The sequence below is a fragment of the Cyprinodon tularosa genome, unplaced genomic scaffold (genome assembly GCF_016077235.1).
Source record: "Cyprinodon tularosa strain WSP-4 unplaced genomic scaffold, ASM1607723v1 ctg69, whole genome shotgun sequence".
Taxonomy (NCBI): domain Eukaryota; kingdom Metazoa; phylum Chordata; class Actinopteri; order Cyprinodontiformes; family Cyprinodontidae; genus Cyprinodon; species Cyprinodon tularosa.
Window position 1 is genome coordinate 2643506 of NW_024039440.1, and position 25782 is coordinate 2669287.

Below are 25782 nucleotides of genomic sequence, written 5' to 3' on the forward strand. Positions count from 1 at the left end.
GACCTATGGTCCAAACGCAGGTGATACTGTCTAATCCATTTTCAATGAGGCATAATGTAAGAGGATTGACAGCAGGCCTTAGTCCACTCTAAAAGTGCTGTACTCCTGTAGTGGAGGCCTTCTCTTTAAAGCATAACATACATTTTTTATGCTAAGTTTCAGAATTGAATTGAATTAGATTTTTTTTTTATTTAAGCAATAAAAATGTACTAAAGTTTGCACAAGTAGCCCCATTCCCCCTAAATCATTTAAATGTTGTCACTTGATAGTTATATGTGTTTCAATGTGGTTTTATTCTTTTAGACAAACATACATTGCACAATTATCCTGTTGATAAAAACAATGAAGAGAAAGAAAAGGCAAATATTGACATTAATTTACATCCACTGTTCTTCTATTAGTACAGTACAGAACCTTCTTCCTTTGTGGTATATATCTAACAGTATGGTCAATATTGAGGCCTATAAAAGTACAGTCCATGAATGTGGAGTCAATAATTTGCAAAGTGGCTAGAGATCAGCCATTTTTTTAGGAAGACGATTGTTTCATTTTATCATGTCCTGCCTCAGATTCCCAGTTGGATTTAGGACTGGATTGCTATTCTACTGGATGGTGAGTCTCCACCCTGTTATTAGCTACATCCCTCTTTCCATCATACTAGTTAAACCGTTCCTGCTGAAGGGACAGTCCTCACCACCACAATGTTTCACTAGAGATATGATCAGAATATGACCTGGGTGATGTTTTGTGTTGCTTTTTTTTTAGCAGCACAAAGCATTTACAGAAACAGAGATGAACAAGAACAACTTTTCTCTGTTTTTTTTGTTTGTTTTTTAATAGACCTTCTCATGGATTTCCTATTGATGCTGTTTTGAGTTCAGCGCAGTTCTTCTGTCTGAAATTCTTTAGATTCTTCAGACCTCTTGGCTTGTTTACTTGTTTAACTTTGCCAAAATAATTAAATAACTTTAGCAGGTTTGGAATATGATTCCATTCTCCCCATTGGGGCTTCTGGTTGTAATGTGACAAAATGCCCAAAAAATAAATAAATTGGGGGGCTATAGTACCTTTGCTATATCTTGTATTTACAACAAAAAGAACTACAATAATGCGCTGAGAAGGATCATTGCTCTCTATGGAAACAAACGTCAGCTACAGTGCACCAAGCTGGCAGCCCTGTGATTTAATTGTCCTAATATGCCCACAGTACAGGTCCCACACATTAAATGAATTTGTTTCCTGGTAGAGAGGGAGTAATTACTGATAACAAAGGGGCCATCCCCAAGGTCCCCTGAGCTCTGCTGTGTTTTGTGTGCGTCAGTCATTTAGAATCACTTTTTTTTTAAATCGGTCAGCCAGATGTGAGAAGCTAGTTGTCATAAAATTGGAAGATTAATGGGTGACACAATAACAAATAGGGGATAACATTTGGGGGATATTTACAGAACAATAATGCTCATAATAAAGGAAGGAATTAAGTCAGAGAGGTGAATTCAGCAAACATCGGGTTAGAACTCTCTGGATATGTAAAACAGAGATAAAATGACCCAGCCCTTCTCTCTCTTTCTCTATACATATGTTTTACTGTGTTAATTTTTAAAATAACTTTTAACTATATGTACAACCAAACTAAAATCTTACTATATTTAAAGTAGAAAATATAAATAATACTCAATATTATTAAGCATAAAAGCTTTTAGGTGTAAAGTGAAAGCACCTTTGCTGACCTACATCCCTCCTAAGCTGAAGAGCCTCTTAAACGTAACACCTTAACAACCATGTCCCGCATCCAGGAATAGAGGACAGAAATGATGACACAGCTCATGTCGAGCGCAGTGAGCAGGGAACACAATACAGCACGGTTGTGCTCCTGAGACAGGCTTCAGGCAAACATATAATGATGTTTAAAAGTGATCCATCATAAACAGAAGAAAAACAAAAACATTTTAACAATGCATTAAATACTTAAATAAACTTCCTATTAAAATCATATAAGTCATATTATATACTTGTCTCATACAGAGGAACAACAAGGACGATAAGGGTAAATGATAGAAAAAAATGATTTATCATCCTCTTGAAATGATGAAATAGAACAAGGTTTTAATGGAAAAGATTACATCAGTAAATGCTGAATGAAGACTCAGGGAACCCTGAGTTTTAAGGTGCCTTTGTCCATTTTATACTCCTGTGGAGGCAGTTTAGTTGGAACAAAGAAACTAGCTTGTATATTTTCAATGGCACTAATATAATATAATATAATATAATATAATATAAAATAATATAATATAATATAATACTAGAGACTATATATATATATTTATATTATAATTATAGTTGCTATATGTATCTATATATATGGCAGCCCACTGCTCACCAAGGAGATGGGTTACATGCAGAGCTAAATTTCTCCAGTGTGAGATCAATAAAGAATCAATCAATAATTTTTTTTATTTTTGTATTTATTATACTGTCATTGATTTATAATTATCGGCCCTTTATAAATTTCCTTTTATTCTGATTTAAAAGTAGATTTTGGTATCAGGATGTAAGTTTCAATCCAGAGAATTGCTTCTATACAGTAGATTCTACATTCATTGTAAGCTTTTAAGCTTGAAGGTGCCTAAATCCTGACAGTCACTTTAGTGACAATTGCTTCATCTCTTCTGCCACCTAGTGGAAAATTACGGTGGTTGTTTGTTGAGGAAATACATATATTCCTGAATAGAATTATATGTTTTATATTTTTATTGTGAGAAATGAAATTAAAGCAAAATTTAGAATTATTTCAAATTTTAGTTTGTTTATTTTATTATTTTTTTTTTTAATCCACATGGAGTCAGTTACCTGGACACTTATTTACATAAAATACTACAAATGCTTTCAATATATTTTGGTGATAGGAAACATTTTTTTGTTTTGAAAATTCCCTGGTGTGTCTTTCTAGGATAATATTTAACTATTTTAAGTACACTGCATGGGTTTGTGCTATGATGCTGTTCTATGGAGAAAAGTTAGTGAGTGTTGTGCTTGGACTGTTGACTCGAATGTTTATCTGCATTGCAGGCATATGACAATGTTGGCAAAACTGCCTAAAAAATGTCCTTTTCGCAAACAATGGACAGTTAAAACAATCATGCTATCAAAAGCTGCCAACAGATTCCCGAGGAAAGGGTTTGACAAAAAACTGCAAAAGACCCCCACAAAGACTTGGTGACAGCAACAAAGGACAATTTGGTTTTCTGAAGTGCTCCATGCCTAAACTCCAAAAGGTATGCTTTTAAAGTCAGCTACAATTTTCTCACAATTTTATTGATATACCAAAGAAGTTTTAGGATTTAATCAAGAAAATAAATTACAGAAAATGTTCAGGCATTTGGTTAAGTACAACAACTGGAGGAAAAAGAATGAACTATGTGCTAAAATAGAAAAACACTCACCTTGCCTATAGAAAAGCATATGATAGTTAGCAATATGCTGGTGAAGATTCCAGCATATTGGGAGTCATTCCAAAAAAGTTAAAAAACAATCCACTGGACTTTGTTTCCAAGTTTGAAGACATTTTCCCTTGGCATCTAGGAAGCTTTTTTAATTCAAAATGATTTATTTTATTTTTTTTAAAGCTTTTTTAAAAATCTGCAGGAAGCAAAGTCCAGTGGATTTTTTTTTTTATATAACTCTTTTGGAATGCAGTTAGCAATATTCTAGGACTGCTATTTCTTACTCTGACTTTGGAAGTCCACAAGAATTAAAAGTCTATACATTCAAGTATCAGGTAGCTTTTGGACTAAATTTCATGCCATATTGGAGTCACTAGGGAGACAGTTTTAGTCATCTGACTTGAACTCTACTCAAACCTGTAAACTGCAGGCCTTAGCCTATGAAAATTGTGTTGAAATACCACAGAAACATTCATGCAAATGTTACTTTTTGAGAAGTCAGACTGGAATTCCTGTGAATGCAGCAACAGGAAACGTCTTGGTTTCCGTTCACATTATATATTATCAGTGGAATCAGCAAAGTTAACTTGAGGCCAAAATAAAACAGACCGCCGCCCCATTTTGCGAGAAATTTCCACAAGGAGGCGCCAGACAGCAGCGACTCGGCGAACCCTTGGACAAAGACCGGAAGTTCGACGGGTTGTCTTTCAAAAATAAAACATCAAAAAAGTTTGACAGGAAGTATAAAAATTGCCATTTGGCGCACATTTTGGACATTTTAAAGAATTGAAACTATAATTTTGAAGTCAAAAACTCGCCCCCCCGTCTCGAAAAAGGAAACTCAATGTACATCAAATATGTTCCCCTTAATATCTCGTAAAAATTAGCTGAATCGTTTAATTTGAAAATCCTTCACCGGAAATTTGTTCATTTAGCTCACTTGCGCGCTTTACAACGAAATAAAACCCAAGCTGAGCAGGAAAAGCTTCATGGGATGGGAATAGAGGTTTGCGTCGTTGCGTTTCCAGTCCGTGACAGTGTAGCAGCGGAGAATTGACAGAGTGGGACCGGTGGAGCCGATGAGGACCAGGAGACAGATAAACCAACGGGACACGGGGCCGCTGATGGGAGCGGTGAAGTGAGAAGAGACGAAGAGCCCGGACCGAGCAGGATCAAAAGGGACCAGAGTAAGTTGTTGGAACAGAACTTAAGACGCCGAAAAAGTTAAGAAAAAGTGCTGTTTATTTCACATGGGTTCATTACTGTCTGGAGGAGACGTGATAAATCACCGCAGCTGTCGGGGCATTGTATGAACGCAGCGGGACTTCTGCTGGGAGATCAGATTTCACATTTTCCCCTCTTTACTCCACAAATCGCCCTTCATTCTCTCCGCTGCTCTGAAACTATTATAACAAAGCAAAACAAAGACGGTGAGGTGAAAATGAAACTTTTCTTGATGCGTGTGTGAAGAGTTGTGAGGCACGCGCATGGAGGACGTGCAAACGGGGTGACAGCAACAGGCGGGGGCGGGGCTCGCATTAGGAGTTGGGAGAGTAGAAACATGCTGGGATGGGGTATCTGGAGATGTTAGCCGGGGATGTTGCCACGTACGGGCTGCAGGAAATCTGATCTCCAGAGGTGCACGTGCCCATCTGCTACTAACGCACCGGAGCAGCGGTATGCGGGCTCACTGCGGGACATGGGCGGTTCTAGACAGGGGCCAATGGGGGCCAGTGCCCCTGTAGATCATGTCCTGGCCCCTGCACTTAAGACATAATACTCAAAGAAATTCTAATGATGATCTACGCTGGAACAGTGAATATTAATAGGTCATTTGGATCTATTTCTTTTTTTTTTCTTTACAAATTCTGTTTTACTAATAATTTAAAAACAATAAGGTGATAGCTTCAGTGGTACTGAGATAAGATCCCAGTTTTCATCTGCTAAATGTTTTTTTTTTCAAAATACATTTTAAAAAACAGCTGAATTTATCAGTATTGAGTTCCAATTCAGATTTTATAGAAAACGGTTATTTTAACAGAAATTAAGTCAAAAATTTGTAAAATTCCTAAATTCTGAATCTATATTGACCTAATAAGACATGGAATTTTTATTAAACCTAATTGAACAAAAAAAATCACTTCATGCAGCTATCTTAATATATTTGAATCCCTTTCTCTGATTTTTATTTCACGATTTTCTGGGCCCCCATGAAAGCACGCTGGCCCCCTCTTGGCCCCCTGATACATATGGTATGGAACCGCCACTGCTGCGGATGATGCGGTTATTTACTCACTTAACTAACTTCTAAAGGAAACTTCTGACTTTTATAGAGCGTATTTCCACTTACGGTATTTCTGTGCAGACCTCTGTCATGAAGTAGGATTCATTATGATGCATTTCCGTAGTTTATAACAAGGGAGTAACTTTGTGATAAAAGTTGTTGGGGACGCTCTAAGGATAGTGGCTGATGGACCTACAGCTGCTCAACCCAAACGCTTTCAATAGGGTTTATATTTTCCAAAAATAAGCTCAAACATATATTTATTGAATGCTTTCCTATTGTTGAGGACACAAGAGTACCACAGTACACTGATATTTTTAGTTATAGACAGATACCTGCCATTAGTGCATTATTTATAAAGGGCTCAAAAACATTAATGTATAAAAAATGATGAATAGCAGCCAATACTGATGCCAACATCAATGTTGTATGTATGGACACAACTTCAGTTCCATCCATCCATGCATGGCTTCCCTTTAAGCTGCATCAGTGATTATCCTCCTTCACAATCATTTATACACTGATTTTTATTATTTGTGCTTTAATTCTTGTACATTTCTTATATTTTAATTTAAAATCTGTGTCCTGTGAGTCTGTCTGTCTCTGGGTTGGCTGGCACAGCTATTTCTGAGTCTTGCTGAACTACAAAAGACAAAAAAATATATATATCGGGAGCGCACCGCCAACGCGCTGCTGCTGCTCGAGATGGAAAAAATTGAAGTTTTGCTGCTGGAAGCGCCGCATCAACGAATCAGAGAAGCTGATCTGGGAGCTGACAGCGAGACAGACACAGCGCTCTGATGACATATGATATTAAAGCAAATGAAAGGGCTGGATGGATGAGGAGATGATGAAAGCGTGGCTGAGGCAGGTGTATGTGAGGAGACCAGGTGGTTTTTTCCACGCATCACCATCGCTTTTAATATGTGACTCCATGCTTGCCCATCTCACAGCTGATGTGAAAAACATGGTGAAAAAAAATAAACGCTGTGCTCGCCGTTATCTCGGGGGTCTGACAAAGGAATTTCAACCGCTCGACATCGGTGTGAAGCGGCCGTTCAAAGTAAGGCTGCGAGTGGCGTGGGAGCGATGGATGACAGACGGAGACCACAGTTTCAGGATAAGTGGAAGGCAGCGCCGGGCAAGTTACGCCACCGTTAGCGGATGGATTGCAGATGCTTGGACTAACGTCTCTGCTGGCTCTGTTGTTCAAGCTTTTGCAAAAGCCGGCATTATTTCTGAGGAGCTGCGCTGCACGGAAAGTGACTCTGACAGCGAAGAAGGGGAAACTGTCATGTCTGATTTAGCGCAGCTGTTTAATTCAGAAACAGAGGATGATGACTTTGATGGGTTTGATTAATACTTTGTAATAAATACATGAATAAAGCACAAACATACTCAGTTTTGCTCCCGCTCTATTTTTCTACCTGAAAACTTAATTCAACAGCAGCCTCTGGGCGGGTCTCCTCCTCTTCACCGCGGTGGCTGGCAGGTGTTTTTTCATCTAAATAATCTAAATCTTGCAGCTATATTTGCTGTGATCAGTGGGAATAAAGTAGTTTTAATATGTTTTTAAGTGAGAAAGTCCAGCTGAAAACTTCATAATTGCAGTCAGTTCATCCAGATTATCTATTTCTGTCGGAGGCGCTCAGACCCCCACATACCAGCGGTGCACCGACAGTAGAAATCCTTTCATCAGCAGCCTCTAGGCTGGGCAGCCTCCAGGTTCACCGGCGGCGGCTGGCAGGTGTTTTTCATCTAAATAATTTTAGCTGCAGGCACAAGGATACCGGTAATAAAAGCGAACAAATTCCTTCGGCAGGTTTCAGGATTTTAAGTTAATTTAGGAGTGACCACAGCGCTGTGTCATCTGCGATGTGTCTGTCTCATGGCCAGCTCGCAGGTTTGATTAATACTTTGTAATAAATACATGAATAAAGCACAGTCATACTCAGTTTTGCCCCCGCTGTATTTTTAAATACGCAGTAGAGGTATTTAAAGGTAGTAGAGGACATGTACCGGTATATAAAAAACGCGCCCTATAGTCCGGTGCGCCTTATGTGTGTGTTAAATACAGAAATGGGACACATAACTGAGACTGCGCCTTTTAGTACGGTGCGCCTTATGGTCGTGAAAATACGGTATGTCCCAAAGCGACAGATCCCATGATATTATGCAGAGAGGTGGGACTCGAGAGTGAGGAAACAACACAGACTCAAAACGCTCTGAACACAGATAGCTGCAGCTAACCCCTGTTACTGTTGGCTAAAGTAAATCAGCGGAAATTATTGGTGGGGACATGTCCACACCAGCCCTTCAGAAAGTTACACCAGTGGTATTATCAGTTATTGGTATAACATAAAACGATTTTTAATAATAAGGCCTTTGTAAGTTTCAAAATGCAATAAAACTGCACAGCCTGTAAGGGTTCTCATAAAGTGACCCTCTTTTTCTATAGAACAAACAAAAATATGTATATAAAACGTATAGAATACATTGTAATCCACCTAAAACATACCTCAAATCAATCAGATTTAAGTTAAAAAAAGAGAATGATGAACTTTTTTAAACACCCACCCCTTTATACCATTTGATCAATTTTCTTTGATAACATACAATACATTTATTTTACATCTAGAAAACAGCATAGATAACCCAGAGGTATGCATGTATATGCAATAGTATACATGCAAATCAATTGAAAGTTTATTTGTATTGCACAATACAGTAAAAAGACATTTCTAAATGCTTTACAAGAATTAAAAAATAAAGTAGAATTAAATTAAAAACAGAAAAAAGTAAACAGGTACAGTAGTAAAGCAAACAAAGCAGATTGAGGACAACTAAAGCAATAATAGCTCAGTTAATAGTTGAACTTTAAAAGCAGTTCTAAACAAATGCCTTTTTATATTTTAATTAAAGGACCAGTTGGCCTTGTTTCTTATACTGTGACCTCTTAAATTTCTTATCTGTGTATCATATATTTAACTTAAAAATGAATGAATGCTCCACACCCTATAAGCATCAGGGGAGTTTTCCCTAAATGCAATTTGAGGAGTTTATTGAAGGGGTCCTGAAGGTTTTAGTTTTATTTTATTGGTTCTCTCAAGTTTGACTTCCAGTTTCACTTTTTAACTGTTAGATAATCTCCAGGGACGTTCCCTAAGAAATAAATACAATTCTCATTCTCTAATAATTAGAGACCCTCACAAAAAAATTCCTCAAAGTTCTCTGAAAGTTATCCACCACATACACACATGTGAGCCTTTAGAGAGCCTTCATGGCACATCCCCTCAATGTTGCTGATATGTTTCACTATGAAGCCTTTGGAGAACCTTCTGAAAATGTTCCCTTAAGGTTCCCAGAAAGTCAACTTCAGTTTTCATTTAATAACCATTAGAAAACCTTCATGGATTCCTCCCTGAGGATTCCCTTATGTTTCCTACCAAGTTTAACAAGAACTACTGTAGCGTTTTACTGTTGATACTAAACAAGTTTCAATATTAAGTAGGAAAAAAGAGCACCGTATTGAGATAAAGATCACCCGTCAGGATCCGTATTAAGGCTGATGAGTGTCATTCCTCATGAGTTTACAGAAAGCATTTATCACTCAGGATGAGGCTTTCCATTCCTAATTGTTTCAAAACACTGGAGAACCGTGGAGTTAATTTAAAATCCCTCCCATCTCCTCGGTTTCATGCATTCATTTGGGTTAAAGGGATTAGGGTGGCATCCATCTTCGAATTACACACCCATCATGCCTTTAACTTTTATATGACGTTGGGACGGAGTGGTCCTGGTGAAACCAAGGGATATAGATGTTTGATGAAAGAACCCGCTAAGGACTGTTGAAGTAGGCGACGATGTTCGAAGTTTTTCTCTGTCTTTTTCTGTAGATGGGTTTAAGGTTCCTTCTCGTTCACTATCAACAAATTATCACAGAAATAACAGAAGGAACTGATAGGGAATCTTTTTGGTTTGAGATTAAGATGTTTGCCCGTGGGGGGAAATATGCAAACAGATGAAAACTGCTGTGACTTCTGGCACATTTAATCTGATCAAACGGATAATATGCTTTAATTATAGGATTATTATAACGTTGATGGCTTCTCAGCTTTGTATGTAGCTGCAAGATGATCTGTTGAGATTTAATATGAGCTCTGCAACTTTAAAACAGATCAAATACAAGTTTTCAGGAACCGGGAGATGTGGAGTCGCTGCTTCCACTGAAATAATAAAGGCGAAAAGGGATATGAGAAATTCTGGGAGAGTCTTGGAGCGGGTTTGCACTCCCTCGCTAATTTCCTACTTGGAAAGAGGTGGTGGCGGTGGGAGGGGTAGTTATCCTGTTGTTGCTTTGGGCCAATTGCGGCAGTAGAATCTGTTCCCCTCTAAGGCAGTTTGAGTTTATGTGTGATCTGCTGAGGATCTAAAGGAATGAAGAAAGTTCATCCTTCACTCAGACTCATCAGTGAGGCTGTAAAAACGTCTAGTGTAATTATAGTGTTATATAGGGCCGTAGTAAAAGTACTTTTTCCCCCCATTCTTTTTTTGTTTTAGTTTTTAGGCCTTTTGTCACACTCAAATGTCACATCATTAAAGAAGTAGCTGGTAGCTGTTTTTTTTTTTCCAACTAAATGTAATGAAAAACAAAACATTTGTTTGGACTAAAGCGAATAGATCCATTTATTCAAGATAGAATGTAGCCGTCATTTTAGTAGATCTCAGAGTAAATTTGTGCTTTAACTTTTCCAAACGTTCACACCATTAGTGGACTATTTTAAATTACGGAGAAGTAAACTGGCTAACATCCTGAAAGCTTGGTTAAATTTTAGCTTTCATGTAGCTGATCCATTACTTTTCACCAAAAGCTGCAGCCGCAGTTTAGAGCTCACCTTAAAATGTCTCTCCGGTATACACATGTTTTGTAAAAGTGCGTGACTTCTACGTTTAGTGAGCTTGACAGTGAGTGAAGCAGGTAGGAGATAAAGGGTCTGAAGGAAGGCTGCACAGAGGTGAACAGCTGGGATTAAAGGTACTTTGAGCCTTGAAACCAGTCTGGGCAGCACAGTGCAACTATATGACCTGAGGTTGTTACATAAGCTGAGACAAATAAACCTCTCTTCCAGTAGATTTTTCTCATAACAGTTGTTATCCGAGCTGCATTCTCTTATTGTTTTAAAGAGATAGTTACAGTGATTATTTTGATGTTCGTGTACCCTGTTAGGACATGCAGGACAAGAACAAGTAAAACTGCTGCAGTTCCCTCGTAGATCGTGCCAGGCTGCACATGGGGTGGTAATTGTAGTCTGGTAACCAGCTCACCTCGCATGACTTTGGCAAAAAGCTGTAATTTAATTTCTCACCCAGCTGTGATGCAGTGAAACCGCAATGCTCGTCTTTTCCCCTGCACTCTGCTGTGTCATGGCCTCGTTGACCTGAAAGCCACTGTGTGTATCTACATGTTGCTCAACTAGCAACCTCTGTCCAGTTTTCGTACCTCTGTGTGTGTAAAGGTTGCTTAAGATGAACTGCATGAGTGAGCTCTTTTCAGATGAACAGAGCAAGAGCAGGGGAAGGGTATGATGTTTCATTTTTTTTAAAGTGATTTCTTAAATTTTTTTTTTTTTAGTTATATCCTATAGTGTTAAGTATTAAAATTTTTTTCGTTTTTATGTTCTTTCAACAGTGTTTCAAATTGTGTCTTTATATATGTGCGAAATGGAGTTTTATTACACAAAAGCCAAGGAGCATTTATTTATTTTTCTTCTAGTTTTACAATTAAAGCATAAATTATGATGCCCCCGGCACTTAAGTTTTCACTGTAGGATGAATGTGCAAATTAACTCATTGATTAGAGAAATTAGGTCGCAGCCATTTGGAGGCGAATAAAGAAGAGAAGCAGGGCTTCTCAAGTTACACAAATAAAAGCTTTGTTAAGCCTTTACAAAAGCCTTGCCTTTATTGAGCTCCCTGAAAGTCCAAAGTTGCAGAACAGCTGTACAGGGTTTGGACAAGGTGCTCTGATCTAATCAAAGCTTTACTGTTTTCTTTCTAAACGGTTAATGTTTCTTGCAGTGAGGCCGTTTTAAAACGGTCTGGCATGTAATTTATTCTCCGTCTTTCTCTTCAGAGCATAATGGTACTTCTCTTGTGGCTCGGCCTGTCGCTGCTGTTAGCTGAGCAGTCCAATGCTGTCAGGAACTGCCACCCGAGCTGTCACTGTGAGGTGGAAAGCTTTGGGCTGTTCGACAGCTTCAGCCTGACCAGGGTGGACTGCAGAGGCATGGGTCCCAGCTTCTCCATGCCCATTACCATTCCTTTGGATACCGCCCACCTGGACCTGTCTTCCAATGAAATGGGGCCGCTCAGCGATGCAATGTTAACCGGTCCAGGGTATACTACCTTAATTAGTTTGGACCTCAGCAGCAACAAAATTACAAAGGTAGGTGCTCAAGAAAGTTAACATTAACATTATTCAGATTATAAAGTTTTTAACTTTCCACAGTGATGCTAAATTTGATAGACTGTATTGGCTGTGGCAGCTATTCTTTTATGGCACATGACCGGTGTACTCTCCTCAGACATCTTTCTTTGTGGGTGGAGCTGTGCAGACAGCAACTGCATCCCCAGTCATTCAATCTTACGTCTCTCATAGTTCCAATCCAAATGATCGACAGGTTGCATCAAAACAAAGAGCAAATACACTAGTCTTATGGTTCGTTCACACCAAAACCCTGCAAAAACTTTTGCTTTTGCTTGTCTTTAAATTTGCCTGGCCAGTGAAAGGCTCCTACTTCATGAAGTCTGTTGATCATTAGTTTTACATTATCTTGGCGGTCTAAAAAGATAGAACCAGGACAAAGCTGCCGTTCTGGAACTATGATACAACAGCAGTAGAGAAGCTAGCCGGGGAGGCAGAGCTAGGGGGCGGGGTTACGTATGGCTGGAGCCAGCTTCTAGAGGCTAACTGCGGGAAATGAAAGAAGTACTGGGGCGGATCATTGAGGCTTGCCCGGGCAGACCCCGGTGAAGCTGGGGAGAGAAGACATCTGTCTGCGATGGAGGTAGGATGAAGAAACTGTCCTTCTGCGATTAAATTAAAACATTTTTTTAAGCCTGCTTAAATCCACTTAGGAGCGTTTCCACATCAACATGTCTAAATTATTTTCTCTATCTTCCTTTTTTAATAAAAAAAAAAAAGCGAATCTCCTGTGCGCTCCTTCACTGTAGCTCACAGCCACATGACTGGATCCCTGACTGGATTTAGTGACACAAATGTAAACCAAAGTTTAGATTTTTTAACTTCTACGAATTTTGCTTCGTTTAATTTGCAGTTGAGATGGCAATTAAATTCCACTAACTCCCTTAAATGCTGTTTGCCTCTGTACATCTGCCACCTTCGCTTCGCTCCAGATCCACCCTCCTCTTAGAGATAACTCGAGAATCCTTTAATAAAAATTTCTGTTTAGTGTGAAAGTACCAATACAGCTAACTGCTGCCAAAAAAGGCTTGTAGCTGAATGTGAAGAGCTAGCTATGTTCTTAGAAAGACATTACACAGCTGTGAGTGTTAGGTAAGGTTTTTTCAGTAGATCCAGTTAGCTTTCTCACCCTAGTTTAAAAATATCAAAGGTTAACACCTGACTGAAGGAATTGACCAAATATTTCCTGCCTTCCAGAAAAAAAATGGGAGACTTCAGAATGCTAAGGAAATTAGCTGAATCAAACCTGGATGCAATTAAGAAAAGTCTTAGTCAGTAAATGATAAAAAACTTATATTACATTAACATTTAAAATTGCATCTCCAGTTTTTCAGGTAGATGCTAACTGCTAAAGCATAATGGACGTTTAATATCTTTGTTTTTCTCATTCTCAGATTAGCCCCAATGCATTGTCAAAGCTGCGTTACCTGGAGAGTCTGGATCTGAGCTACAACAAGCTAGAGAGCTTGTCTCCTAGCTGTTTTTCTGGGCTCCCTCTTGCTGAGGTTGACCTCAGTCGCAACCGTTTCCAGGAGTTCGACATGGCAGTGTTTGCTGCTAAAGTGAACGGCGAGCCCCTTAACGTGGATCTATCTCAAAACAAGCTCGTGTCAGTCTCCACCACCTTGCATGGAAGAGTTTTAAACATCCAGAGTGTCAATTTGTCCTCAAACCAGCTGGTTAACGTACCGAGCATGGCAGGACTTCCGCTCAGGTACCTAAATCTGGATGCCAACCCCATCAAGAAAATCAAGAAGGGTGCCTTTGCTCAACTCAAAGAGCTTGTTTATCTGTCTCTCAGTGGTCTCAGTGAACTACATGAAATTGAGCCACATACCTTCAGTGATCTCCAGAACCTTCAAGTTTTGGACCTCTCAAATAACTCAAACCTTAAAAGTCTGCAACCTGCAGTCTTCTCTGGACTAGAGTCTCTACAGGAGCTCAACTTGTCTGGCTCTGGTGTGACTTCTTTACCAGCTAACATGTTGAGCCAGCTCCCCAGCATCAAAAGTGTCACCCTTGGACAAAGCATCCACTGCTGGAGGACACAGAAACAGGGACAGTTCCATCGACAGATAGGGCAGGTTCAACATAACGAGGAGCTGCACTGTAACGTAGACGGCATTGTGTTGTGAGACTGGACCACTCAGTAGATCTGAGACTCATTTGCTTAGATATGCAGAACACTCTTGAGCGGCTCTAGCATGGCTAAATCTGCTCCTAGGCGATACTGTGGATCATACCATATCATCTTAATGTAGCTTTTAAAAAATACTTTGGACACTTTAAGAGCATGCTGTATTTTCTGAACTACAGAGACCAACTTCTGTCATGAAAAACAGAAAATCCACCGTTTTTTTTCCTTTTCTTTCACACAAGTGTTTTAAGTCATACATTTCACTTCAAAGTTGTCTTAAGATGTAATTGAACTTATTCCTTACGCAACATCTTTTTTTTTCTTAAATAATGTCCATATACCATTCAGAGATAATGGTTGTTACCATGTAGCCACTAATTTCAATGGAACGTCTGAGGTGATTGAAATGAGACTTAAGGGAAGATTGTTTGTTGTTCTTTATGCTGCTGTTAAATACCCTCTAATTTCAGAGTTTAAATCTTCATATCATTTTGGATCAGTGCCAAGCCAAAGAAGAACCAAAATAACCCCCACTGGATTTGATACAGACGTGGTGATGCCTACTGTTAGCAATACATCATATACAAACTTATTTCTCCCCAATATATTTTATAGAAGGCAAAAAAAGGAAACACAAATAGAAATGCACACTATTACCTGTTTTAGGCCGCCATGTTGGATCTCAGCTCAGGGTAAGAGTATCTCACTTACCCGGTCCAGTGAGGTATTATTTAGCTTCAATCAAAAATGTCAGAGAAGGTTTGAATATCTTTACTGTTTGAAATAAATATTTGCGTGTCTGCAAAGATAATCATTTTACGACATTCAAATGAATACATTCTGTTTTAAATAAACACCCCAAAAATGTTTTTATAGGTTTCAAGTGTTGGTTGTAGAGAATATTATTTTAGTTGCTCTGCTCTTTATAGGCAAACTCGAATATTAGCAATAACAGATGGAAGACGGGCAGCACTCTATAGCCAAAGTAAACCCTAGTAACTGGTCATTTATTTGGCATGTCAATAAAATAACCTTTCTAAAGTTCAGAGTTCAGGCATTTTGGAAGTCATTCTAAAACCTTGGCAAACCTTGAGACATGCAGCTAGTCTGTCATTACACCACACCTTATGTGAATTTGTTTGCTCACCTCCAGGGAAACACATTTATTAAAATCAAATGATCACAGACTTTCACCAGTAAGCTTCTCCCTTTAATTTTTTTTTTTTTTTATTACTTTGGCCAGGATGTAATCAGACGTCAGTATTGAACAGGCTACACATTCAACACTTAAAGCCTTTTCTGTAGTTTGAATGCTCTCATCTTTTTGTTACTTTAAGCTGAAGGACAAACACGGGTTTTCAAATTTTAATGATTTTTGATCTGTGACCCTTTAAACTTTTTGTACAGTTTATGCCTGTTCTGTGCACCATTTATTTGCTAAGCCACACTAAATGTTTTGTCCCCAACAAAAATTAAACTCCATATCTTTTTTCTTCTCCCCTTGACGTTGTTTTTCTGACCATTTCGTCATGCTTATGGCCTTTACCACTATTCCTATTGATTGCACCTTTGTCTCCACTGAGATTACACAGCAAGAGTAAACAAGCAGGGAGCAAGTTGACCGAAAGGCCTTGATTTACTGTCCTATTCTGTTGTGACCAAGTCTATTTTTTAAAGGACAAGTTGGACCACTTACAGTTTACTACATTTTCTTTAATAAAATTAGACTAAGCTTGTTATTCCTTTCGTGTAAATAGGGACAATCACCCTCAGAATTGCTGGGGAAAAGCAAATTTGCCTTTGAACTGTGTATTTTGCTGATAGACAAAATGTACGTTTTGATTTAAAGCTCAGTATTTTTATGGATGTAACTAAACTGTAAATACTTTTATAAATATGTAAATTTTATGTGTAATAAAATGATCCTTCTAACACTGTGAGCTGATGACTTGACTGTTGCATATCCAGTGAGACATGCAATCAGGCAAAAATTGCTAGGCAACTCAGTAACGAAGAAAAAATAAACACACGTTCGAAAGAAAACCACTTTTTGGAACATTTGCAACTGTCTGCTCTGAAGTTAACATTTTCCTCAAGTTCCAGCCCTGTGTGATTTGTGTTTGCAGAAGTTTGAATCACACCAGGGTGTGGTTCTCTCCGAGACACGACGAGAAGCTTAGATCTCTGCAGAGTTGTTTTAAATTGTGTTTAGACCAAGGTCGTTAAGTGGAATAAAACTTAAGGTTTGTCTTATTTGACTCAGCTTGGCATCGTGCCAAAGAGGTGACCGGGAGTAAGACTGGCAGAGAAAAAAAAAAAGAATTGAGGGGAAATGGATTTCATCTAATGTACATCTTCCATGTCCTTAACAATGAGTACTGTGTTTGCTTTTTAGGATTATGGAAACTCAGTTTTTGTCCTTTTTATTATTTTTAAAGCACATTGTATGTAAAAAGGCATACTGGTACCAAGGGGTTTTCAGATATTGCATCAGAATGTAGGCGTACTTGTTGAATCATGAAATTAGAGTGTCACAATAGCAATGTTTGAAATACTGTTAATGATGCTTGAATCCTTCTAGTTTTCTTAAAAAACGTTTGACAGAATGTAGCTTAATTTTTCCCGTAGTGGGTGTAGGGCTGACAGAACACCTTCAGAATACTGATCCCTCAGCACAAAATACATCCAGATGTTTGTGTGATTTTTTTTTTTTACATTTTTTTTTATGTCTGTCTTGTAAAACAAAAGCATGTTTAAAGCCAAGAAACCAATAATCATTTCCAAACTGTCTCAGCATAATTCTATAGTCTATGGGGCTCTTTTAACACTAAAGGGAAAATGCTTCAAAGAGGTAACATTTACTCAAGTTGTTTCAGCGCAGATTCTATACAGATAAATTACTCACTCTTAGATAATGAGTAATTTGCATATTTAATTCAGCATTTGTTGTTTGAACTTTAGCAACATGTGACTTCACACACTCTTATGGTGACACTCACATTTTCCCAACAGCCTGTACTGTGGGTCCGTGAGGAAGACCCTTAACTCCACACTGCTCCCCGGGCGCCGCACAACAGCAGCCCACTGATCCCCCAGGGATAGGTTAAATACAGTGGTAAATTTCTCCAATGTAAGATCAATAAAGTTCAATAATTATTTTTATTATTATTGTTACGTAGTCTAGCTTTATAAGTGGTAATAACAGTATGGCTGCCTGTTATCACAAAAAAGAACTGCTTTTTCGTGACAAGCAATGGACCATTAATCTTGGACAACTACTGTCTCAGGGAGCCAAAAGAACAGCATCCTCATAGTTGCCACCATGAGACATTTTGAGGAACCCACCTTCCTTTTGTGTAAAGCTGTTGACTCAATTCTGCCACCTGAAGTTGTCCATAATTTTACCTGTGCCCATAAATTCAACCATCACCTATTTCAATAATTACCGTCTCGACTGCAGTCATCTTGAAGTGCTTTGAGAGTTTCCTCCTAAAGCCAGGGATAGAATGTGCGATTTTTTTCAGTCGTTGCTTGCAGCACCAACTTCAAATGTGCGCAACAATTGCAGAGTTCAAATATGTCCTCACACTGTATGAACCGACTCTTTGATGCGATCTGACTACTCAAGCTGTATGTCCTCAAAGACAGGTTGGAGTCTTGTACAATACCGACATGCAAAGCTATAAGGTGCCAATTTTCTCAAGTGAGCCCCTTGTATACTGCATGATGCACGACACAATTTTTCCAAGAGTCAGCCTGATTTGTTGCACCACTGGAAAATCACATAGTGCATGCCTGGCGTTAAGTCCATCAATAACACCATCCCTGTTAGCCAGTACAGCCTGCATTTAGCTTCAGAACAGGGGCCTCAATACATGGTCCCCAAGATCTACCATCTTGCAGATTTTAGATGCATCCCTGGCCCTACACAGCTAATTCAAATGACTGAATTAACTCTTCAGCATACAATCAAGTTCAGCAAAGACCTGGTGAAGAGCTATTCATTTGCACAGCTGCTTACAAACTTCTACAGTCCCTCAGTGAATGCATCCTGAGTCTTGGCATGACAGTGTGGTGTGGAAAGTGACTGACACAAGGTATGAAGGACTTAGCAAGAGTGATGAAGATTGCAGGAAAGATATTGGTATGTCATCTACCCGATCCGATAAACTGCTTTTAAAGTTAATATGTAGCTCAGTTGTTTCCTATGATTAAGTACTTTAAAGTCAAGTTGATCCTGCCAAACCAGTTTTCACTATGAGCAAAATAAGGACAGGCTGCCTTTGATTAAAGTCTTACTTCAACTGTATCAAATTTATAAAATAAGAACTCTTTTCTCTAACCCATTACAAACTCCTAAAATTCCTCCTTTAAAGACACAACGGTCCCCAAGCTTGAAAATTTCAATCTTGTTGCAAAATCTACAAGAAAAAATAAATTCCTTATTATTCTTGTTGCTTTAGGAACATTAAAAAATGTATGAGTGTGATTCTAGCACATTTTCTGCATCATTCACGTGCTGTAGGTCATTAGATATTTCGCCCGTAAAATACTTTACAGGTACCAAGTACAACTCCAAAATCACTTAAATGGGAGGAGCTACTACTATATGTCTGTTCAATATAACATGGTGGACCTAGGTGTACAGTACTGTATTTAATGTGGAAATCTGAACAAGGAAGTTAAAAACCCAGGGTCCAAGGATCCAGAGATACCCCCAATTCAGGAGTCCAGGAGCTATGGCTGTAAACAAAAACAAAAAAATGATGGTATCAAGAAATGTCAGTAATTTTCTTCATTGATCAAAACCATGTTTGTGATGATATCCAGACCTGATCATATCCCCAAATATATTTAGTATTTTTGTTCATCATAAGTATGATATGAAGTTGTTTCTGTCTACTTGACCAGGTTGGGTGTTTGTCTCTGGATAATGGGGCTTGTGTCACCTCTTTTACAGGCGTGGGCCCTTTAGGGCTTGTCTGGGGCACAACCACATCTTCTATTAAGCATACTTTCCTTCTGAAGAAGCTTGTAAATCTTTTATACACAGTATGCTCATGAATTTAGTTCGAGATGCTCACGGATACACATTAATACTAAATACTAAGCTGTAGCTATAGATATATACAACCCTGATTAATATTGTGTAATTACCATAGGTTCTGACTACAACACACAAAGAAAGGATACCCGCTGCTCTTGAAGTTTTACTTTGGTTGTCTGTTGTCTTTCTTCTGTTGTTTTAACTCAGCCGTTTTCTCCCCTCCCTATTCTGTTTTCCTTTTAATGAAGAAAATAAACACAGTCAAATGCGAAAATGATGGAAATAAAAACAGTATGCCATTTGATAATTATGTTTCAAGGAGTCTTTTTTGTCATTTCAAAATGTTGATATAAAATGAAAGTGGTTTTAAGGGTTCCAGAGCAGCCCAATCTCAAGGTATGAAAGAGTAAAATTAGCTATAAATACGTTGATGTATAAATATGAAATAAACAAAATTGTCATGATCTTGGCACTGTTCCAGCTTCTATTTAAACTGCTTGCTCTCAGTTATCAGTGCCAGATTATTCTCGTTCCTTTGTTGAGAGTTCTCTAGAGTACCATTTAGGACATCTGTTGGATTCTACTTGGAATCCAACAGACTGTACCTGGATCTGCCTCCCGACTTCACCCTCTGGATTATCCTGCCTTCTTTCGTCTGCTTCAATCTGATCTCATGTCAGTTCTGTAGTCTTCAAGGTTTCAGTGTCTGAAACTCTGTGCGGCCGCCGCTACATCTTATTAGCCGACTGTCTGGAATAAACCACGTTCTCTGGGCACGGAGTAAACTCTAAAACCAGGTTAGTGAATCACACGTTCATAATCAACCTCCATCAGATTATCGTTGTCACTAACCTGTGTTTCTCTCCTGCAGAGGTTCCTGTCTTAGAAGTCCTAGCAGCTGTTACTGTAGATACGCAGTTTGTTTTTAAATAAGCGCTTTTAAAGTAATCCCACTGAGCCTTGACAAAGATAAAATATGCACATTTAAGTCGTTATGAAAAATACAGACATACATACATATATACAGGCTTTTTAAGAACCATGGTGACTCTTGAAGTAAGGTCAAGTTACCACAGAAAATAATTTATTATTTTGAAAATTAATCGAATGTTTTATATAGTTTCTGCACAGGACTTCCTGTCCTGTGTGATCTGCTTCTTTGACATCTTTCCGCAATGTGTTTCAGCATCCGGTAGAAATATAAAACGGGTAAACATCTGACACTGAGGCTGTGTCCAAATGTACGACCTAATCACTATATAGGGCATTATATAGTGGTTACCCCATTTTAGAAGAGTGTCTGAACACATAGTGGTTGAAAGAGTAATAGACTCAAAATTTCCCACAAGACTCCTTGAAAAGTAATGATCATCCTTGGTCACTACACGAGCAGCCATATCATGGAATGTCACCTTCGGGTGTCGCTACCCTGTCAATATGGGACCAACGTAACTCCAATGGGGAGTGAAAAGTAGTAATCATCTGTTTGAACGGTCAGTTAACTGAGTTTACTGAGTCTGCTATATAGTCACGGCATTATATAGTGATTAAGGGATTTAGGGCTTTGGGTGGACATTCGGGCACAGCCTAAGTAACCCACGCTGAAATAATTTTCAGTTCAAGACGTTGCTAACATATCAGTCGCATAATAGCGTGGATTCAATGGCTGGAAGTTGAATGAAGACCGGTACAGACAGTTAAATAAACTTTGGTTTGATATTCCCTTGCTGTCTGAGTAGCTCGCTGGGCTGAAATATTTCCACATAAAAATGCAGTTTTTCTCAATGCCATCAACAACATAAACTGCTCTTCACATATATGTGTAGCTTGATGAGCTCCTCTTCCAGTGACAGACGGACTCACGTACGGTGTCTGTAGCCTGTGTATAGCAGTTACAATAGTGAAAGTGCTTGTTGACGATGATGCTCGGCAAATATGCCTAAACCCTTAAGCTACTTTATATTAGTGCAGTACTTTTGGCTTTTCAAATATAAAACACCTCGCAGTTTTGTGGGAGACCTAGATCATCGTCCTACATTCGGTTTCAATGTCATTTTTTTTGTCTATATATCACAATTTTAGGAAAATATAGAAAAAAAAAATACAGGACATGACCTCGGTGTCCTCAGTGGTTGTTACGGCCCTGTGGATAGGTGCTGTTTGTGTGGTACAGCCAATCCCATCTTGAATTGAACAGGCTATTTTGTAAACACAGCAAAGCTAAGGATGGCACAAGCATTAGCAGCTGGCATAGCAAAGACTGTAAGCAGACCTATTTGGACTATGTGGATAGATTTTTTTGCATGTAAGAGAGAGGGTTGGAAAGATAAAACATAAATAAAACAGGGCAAACCTATGTTACCTGACTATCTTGTTGAAACAATTCTTTTAAATGAAACTTGTTTCAGTTAAGTATTTGGAATACAGACAAGGTTATAGTGACCACAGCATTATTGATTGTGGATGTAAGAGCATCCTTCCAAAAAACCCTTCTGTTACTGTTTAGAGATGACATGTGTTGTGAATTGGCGCTATATAAATAAACTGAACTGAATTGAATATGCACTCATAACCTAAGTAAACATGCTCCTTTTCAAAAAGATTTCATTAAAAAACTGTCAGCCCTGGTTTAATCCTACGTCCTGTTTCAAAAAGAATAGCTAACCAACCGTTATTAGAAAGCAGAACTCTAAGCCGTCTTTCTCCACTCTTCCCTACTCAGCATTTTTGGTTTCAGAATAAGTGATATCAAACTGGGAATCAAGCTGGCATTAATTTAACTGTGACCTGACTGTGAGCACGAGCACCTATCAAGGGAACAGATAACGTTGTGCATCATGGTGCTGGCAGGATAGAAGCCTCAAAGTATACATTTTATGAAAGACATTGAAGTATGTATTAAGCTTACTATCAGAGAGAGTTAGAGCCTCAGGACATGTACAACTGCTGAAAACACAGCTTTTTCGATAATATTACAAATGAAGGGCAAGTTTGGGATTGGCCCGGAGTTCTGCAAAGGCATCTTGTCCAAATATATGTCTAGATCTGTATATGTAAGTTTTATATTTACTTATGTTGTTATGTGTACCTCATGTTCCTTAATTCATTGTTTGCATCGGACCAGGCTGCCACTGACCTACCTGGTTAGTTAAGTTTAGGGGGAAAAAAGAAGAAATCTTGAAATCTGCATTCTATATATATAATCTCTTTTGTTAAACATTAATCACGCTGCACAACATTTAGAGAAAATGGTCAAAGACATCAAAATATTTTCCTGTATGGTAAATGGTGGGTGTTATGGTCTAAGGCAGAGGTCACGGATTAGCAGACTAGGGTCCGGATCCACCGGCTAATCCGGATCCAACCTGATTTAAAACATGTATAAATTAAAGCATGTTGTCCGAGGGCAGTATGTAACTTCACTTACGCGGCTTTTGCTGTTAATACGGTAAAGCCCACCTGAGCGTTCGGGACCAGGCTACACGTGATACAAATTAGCCAACTAGCTATGTCAGTCTGGGTTGCTGCTGCAGCAGGCAAACCAGTGGCAAGCCGGGCATTGGAAAAGAAGGAGATAAGAAAAAGAGAGCAGAGAAAGTGTGGACTGCTGGAAGAACTGCGGTGAACAGGTGAAAGAAAAGTGAAACGATGAGCTCAAAGACGACCCTGCATATTTTGAGTATGTTTGGCTCAACCTGCTGCTATGAGGCAGGATTCTCCACCATCAACATAATCAAAAATAAATATCGATCCAGGCTCCAAATTAGCGCCTTGATATGTGCTTGAGAATGGCTTTGTCAGCAATCAAACCCAGGTTTAAAGCCTTGTAGGACAGCCTAAAGCCCACTGCTCTCATTAAGCCAGAAAAAAGAAAGAAAACAAACGATCAGTTCAGGTGTTTTATAAAAGATGTGGATTAGAAAATTGTCTATATACCATACTGAACAATTGTTTTGCTCTACTTCAAAAAACACATTAGATTTTAAAGGGGAAAAATTTTTCTATTTTATTTTTTAATATATTTTTTTATTTAAAAAGTCAATGTATAACATGGATGCATAAACACCTCATTTTATTTCAGTGTTAAATTTGGTTTTAAATAACAGATTATAAATAAAAATGTCTCCGGACCTTTACTAGTTGATGATTTTCTTTATTTGGACCCTTCTGATTTTTAATTGGTTACCCCTGGTCTAAGGCTATAGTAGTTGCAAAATTCTATGCAGTTCCAGACCTGGAACTGGCTGGCCTCTCCTGACTCCTCCCTAACATTAGTGTCCAGATCCAAGTATTCTGGGGTAACTGTAAACTCAAACCATTCTTTGAAATGTCTGGTGAAAAAACTATCAAAGATAGTTACATTAAACCTTCAGTTATTTATGCATATCATAAACAGCTACTCTGTCTTGTTTGCCAACGCATGCATTGCACTTCTATAAAGTTATAGAAAGTTATTATATATGAATGCTCAGAAGGTTTTTGATAAGAGTCCTCTTCTCTTGGAAGAATAACAGGTGCACCATGCAGAGTCAGTCATGGATGGTGACTTTTGGAATACTCTACCAATCAGAAATTATGTATGTCTGTAAAAATGTACGTCTATTACATAAGGACAGTGGACATTAATGTAAATATAGACAGTAATCTTTATATATGGAATTTGTTGCACCAGATGCTCAGAATATTTTAAAGCATCTTTTATATCAGGATAAATGTTATTCTTTTTATTTATTAGTTTTAAAATCTATTTGCAGGGAACTATTTGATGAAGTTAGAGTTTATTTTTGATACACATGTGGCAAAGTTAATGAAATGTTCTGTTTTAAGCCTGTTTTGTGTGTTCATCCTCAATGGATTAAATTATGTATCATTCACAGAGTAGGTATCATCCAGAAGCTCCGCTTTTTAAGTTACATGTTGCAGTTTGATGGTGTAACTTCAGTAAATTTTATTGGTTTTAGTTTATTGATTTTTTTTTTCTACTTAAAAGCCCGTCATGCTGCAGAGAATAATAATCTGCAAACACTGAAGGTGTGGGTTGCTATCAGTAAATGATGCTCAAAATATTTCATAGCATCTTTTGTACCAGGAAACATTTTGTTTTTTTTATTATTATTTTTAAGATTACCATTGAAACATGTACTATCTTGCAAGATAGACCACAAGGCAAAAATAACCCTTACCTGTAATTGGTTTAATCTACATGTGTTACTCTAAATGTTCATCAATGCACAATGTCCCTTTCTATCAAATTCAGTTTTAATAGTACAAAATCCTTCATAATATAAAATCCATCCTAAATTCCAATATGATAAAAATATTAAATGTAAATCATACATGCACTTCCTGCCAGTATGATTTATAAACAGTCGACCTTATAGCTGTCTGTAATTTATCATTCCAATATAATGTAATTAGCAAAATAAAACCCTGTTTTCTGCATCTGAACTGCAACGCGTCGGTAGGTTTTGTATTAGAATCAGAGCCAGTTCGGTAGTATGGGACCTTGAGCATAATTGTTTTGGGGGCACAGTTCCTGGTAAGCTTATCACCCAGCAGACATCACAACCTGTTATGCAATCTGGTCGGGTAGAGTCTTAAAAAAAGAGCCCATGTTGAATTAGTTGTGCAAGCAAGCAAATACAGAAAATTGGAGATTATTTGTTGAGAGGTTTTCCTGCATAATGGTCAAAATATCACTTTAACTATAAATCTATGGCACTTTTTGTGGGATTCTTACACTTAGATGTTATTATTATTATTATTTTTAATAGTAGTATTTTTATACAGGTTGTCTCCTTGAGGTCCAAGATCTCACAAGAGACAAGTTTTGTTGTAACAAAAAACAGTCACAACAAAAATGTCCAAACATATTACCAGACTGATAATTAAGACATATGACTCAATTAAGGGCTGCATGGTGAAGCAGTGGGTAGCGATGTTGCTTTGCAGCAAGAAGGTTTTGGGTTTGATTCCTGGCCTGGGTCTTTCTACATAGAGTTTTCATGCTCTCCCTGTGCATGTGGGGGTTTTCTCTGGTTACTCCGGGTTCCTCCCACAGTCCAAAAACATGACAGCAGGTTAAATGGCCCCTCTAAATTCTCCTTAGGTTTGAGTGTCTGTGTTAGTGCATGGTTGTGTGTCTCTGTGTTGATAGGCACTGACCGCACCGGGACCCTGACAAGGACTAAGTGGGACCGCGGATGGATTAATCAATTAAAAAAGCTTTTAAGATATGAGCTAAAAAAAATTAATGAGAGGATTTCTCTATTTTCCTAAAAGTTTGCAAGTTGTTCATCCTAGTTGTTACATCCTCAAACCAAACTGCATGTCAACACTAGTCATGTTTAGCAAGAGATTTGAACTTCCTTGTTTTTGCTTGCTTCCTCT

At 38.3% G+C, this 25782-nt stretch overlaps 1 protein-coding gene across 2 annotated transcripts; it reads left to right on the forward strand.

The window, feature by feature from the left end:
- Positions 1 to 4377: 4377 nt before the first annotated feature.
- tsku (tsukushi small leucine rich proteoglycan homolog (Xenopus laevis)) lies at positions 4378 to 16285 on the forward strand. 2 transcript variants are annotated; one of them, XM_038267980.1, is made up of 3 exons: positions 4378 to 4627; positions 11858 to 12169; positions 13603 to 16285. In XM_038267980.1, exons 2-3 carry the CDS (start codon positions 11864 to 11866, stop codon positions 14341 to 14343), a joined length of 1047 nt encoding a protein of 348 aa, XP_038123908.1. In that variant the 5' UTR covers positions 4378 to 4627; positions 11858 to 11863; the 3' UTR covers positions 14344 to 16285. The 2 variants fall into 2 exon arrangements, with proteins under 2 accessions (XP_038123908.1, XP_038123907.1); XM_038267979.1 differs by lacking the exon at positions 4378 to 4627 and adding an exon at positions 10988 to 11304.
- Positions 16286 to 25782: the final 9497 nt, after the last annotated feature.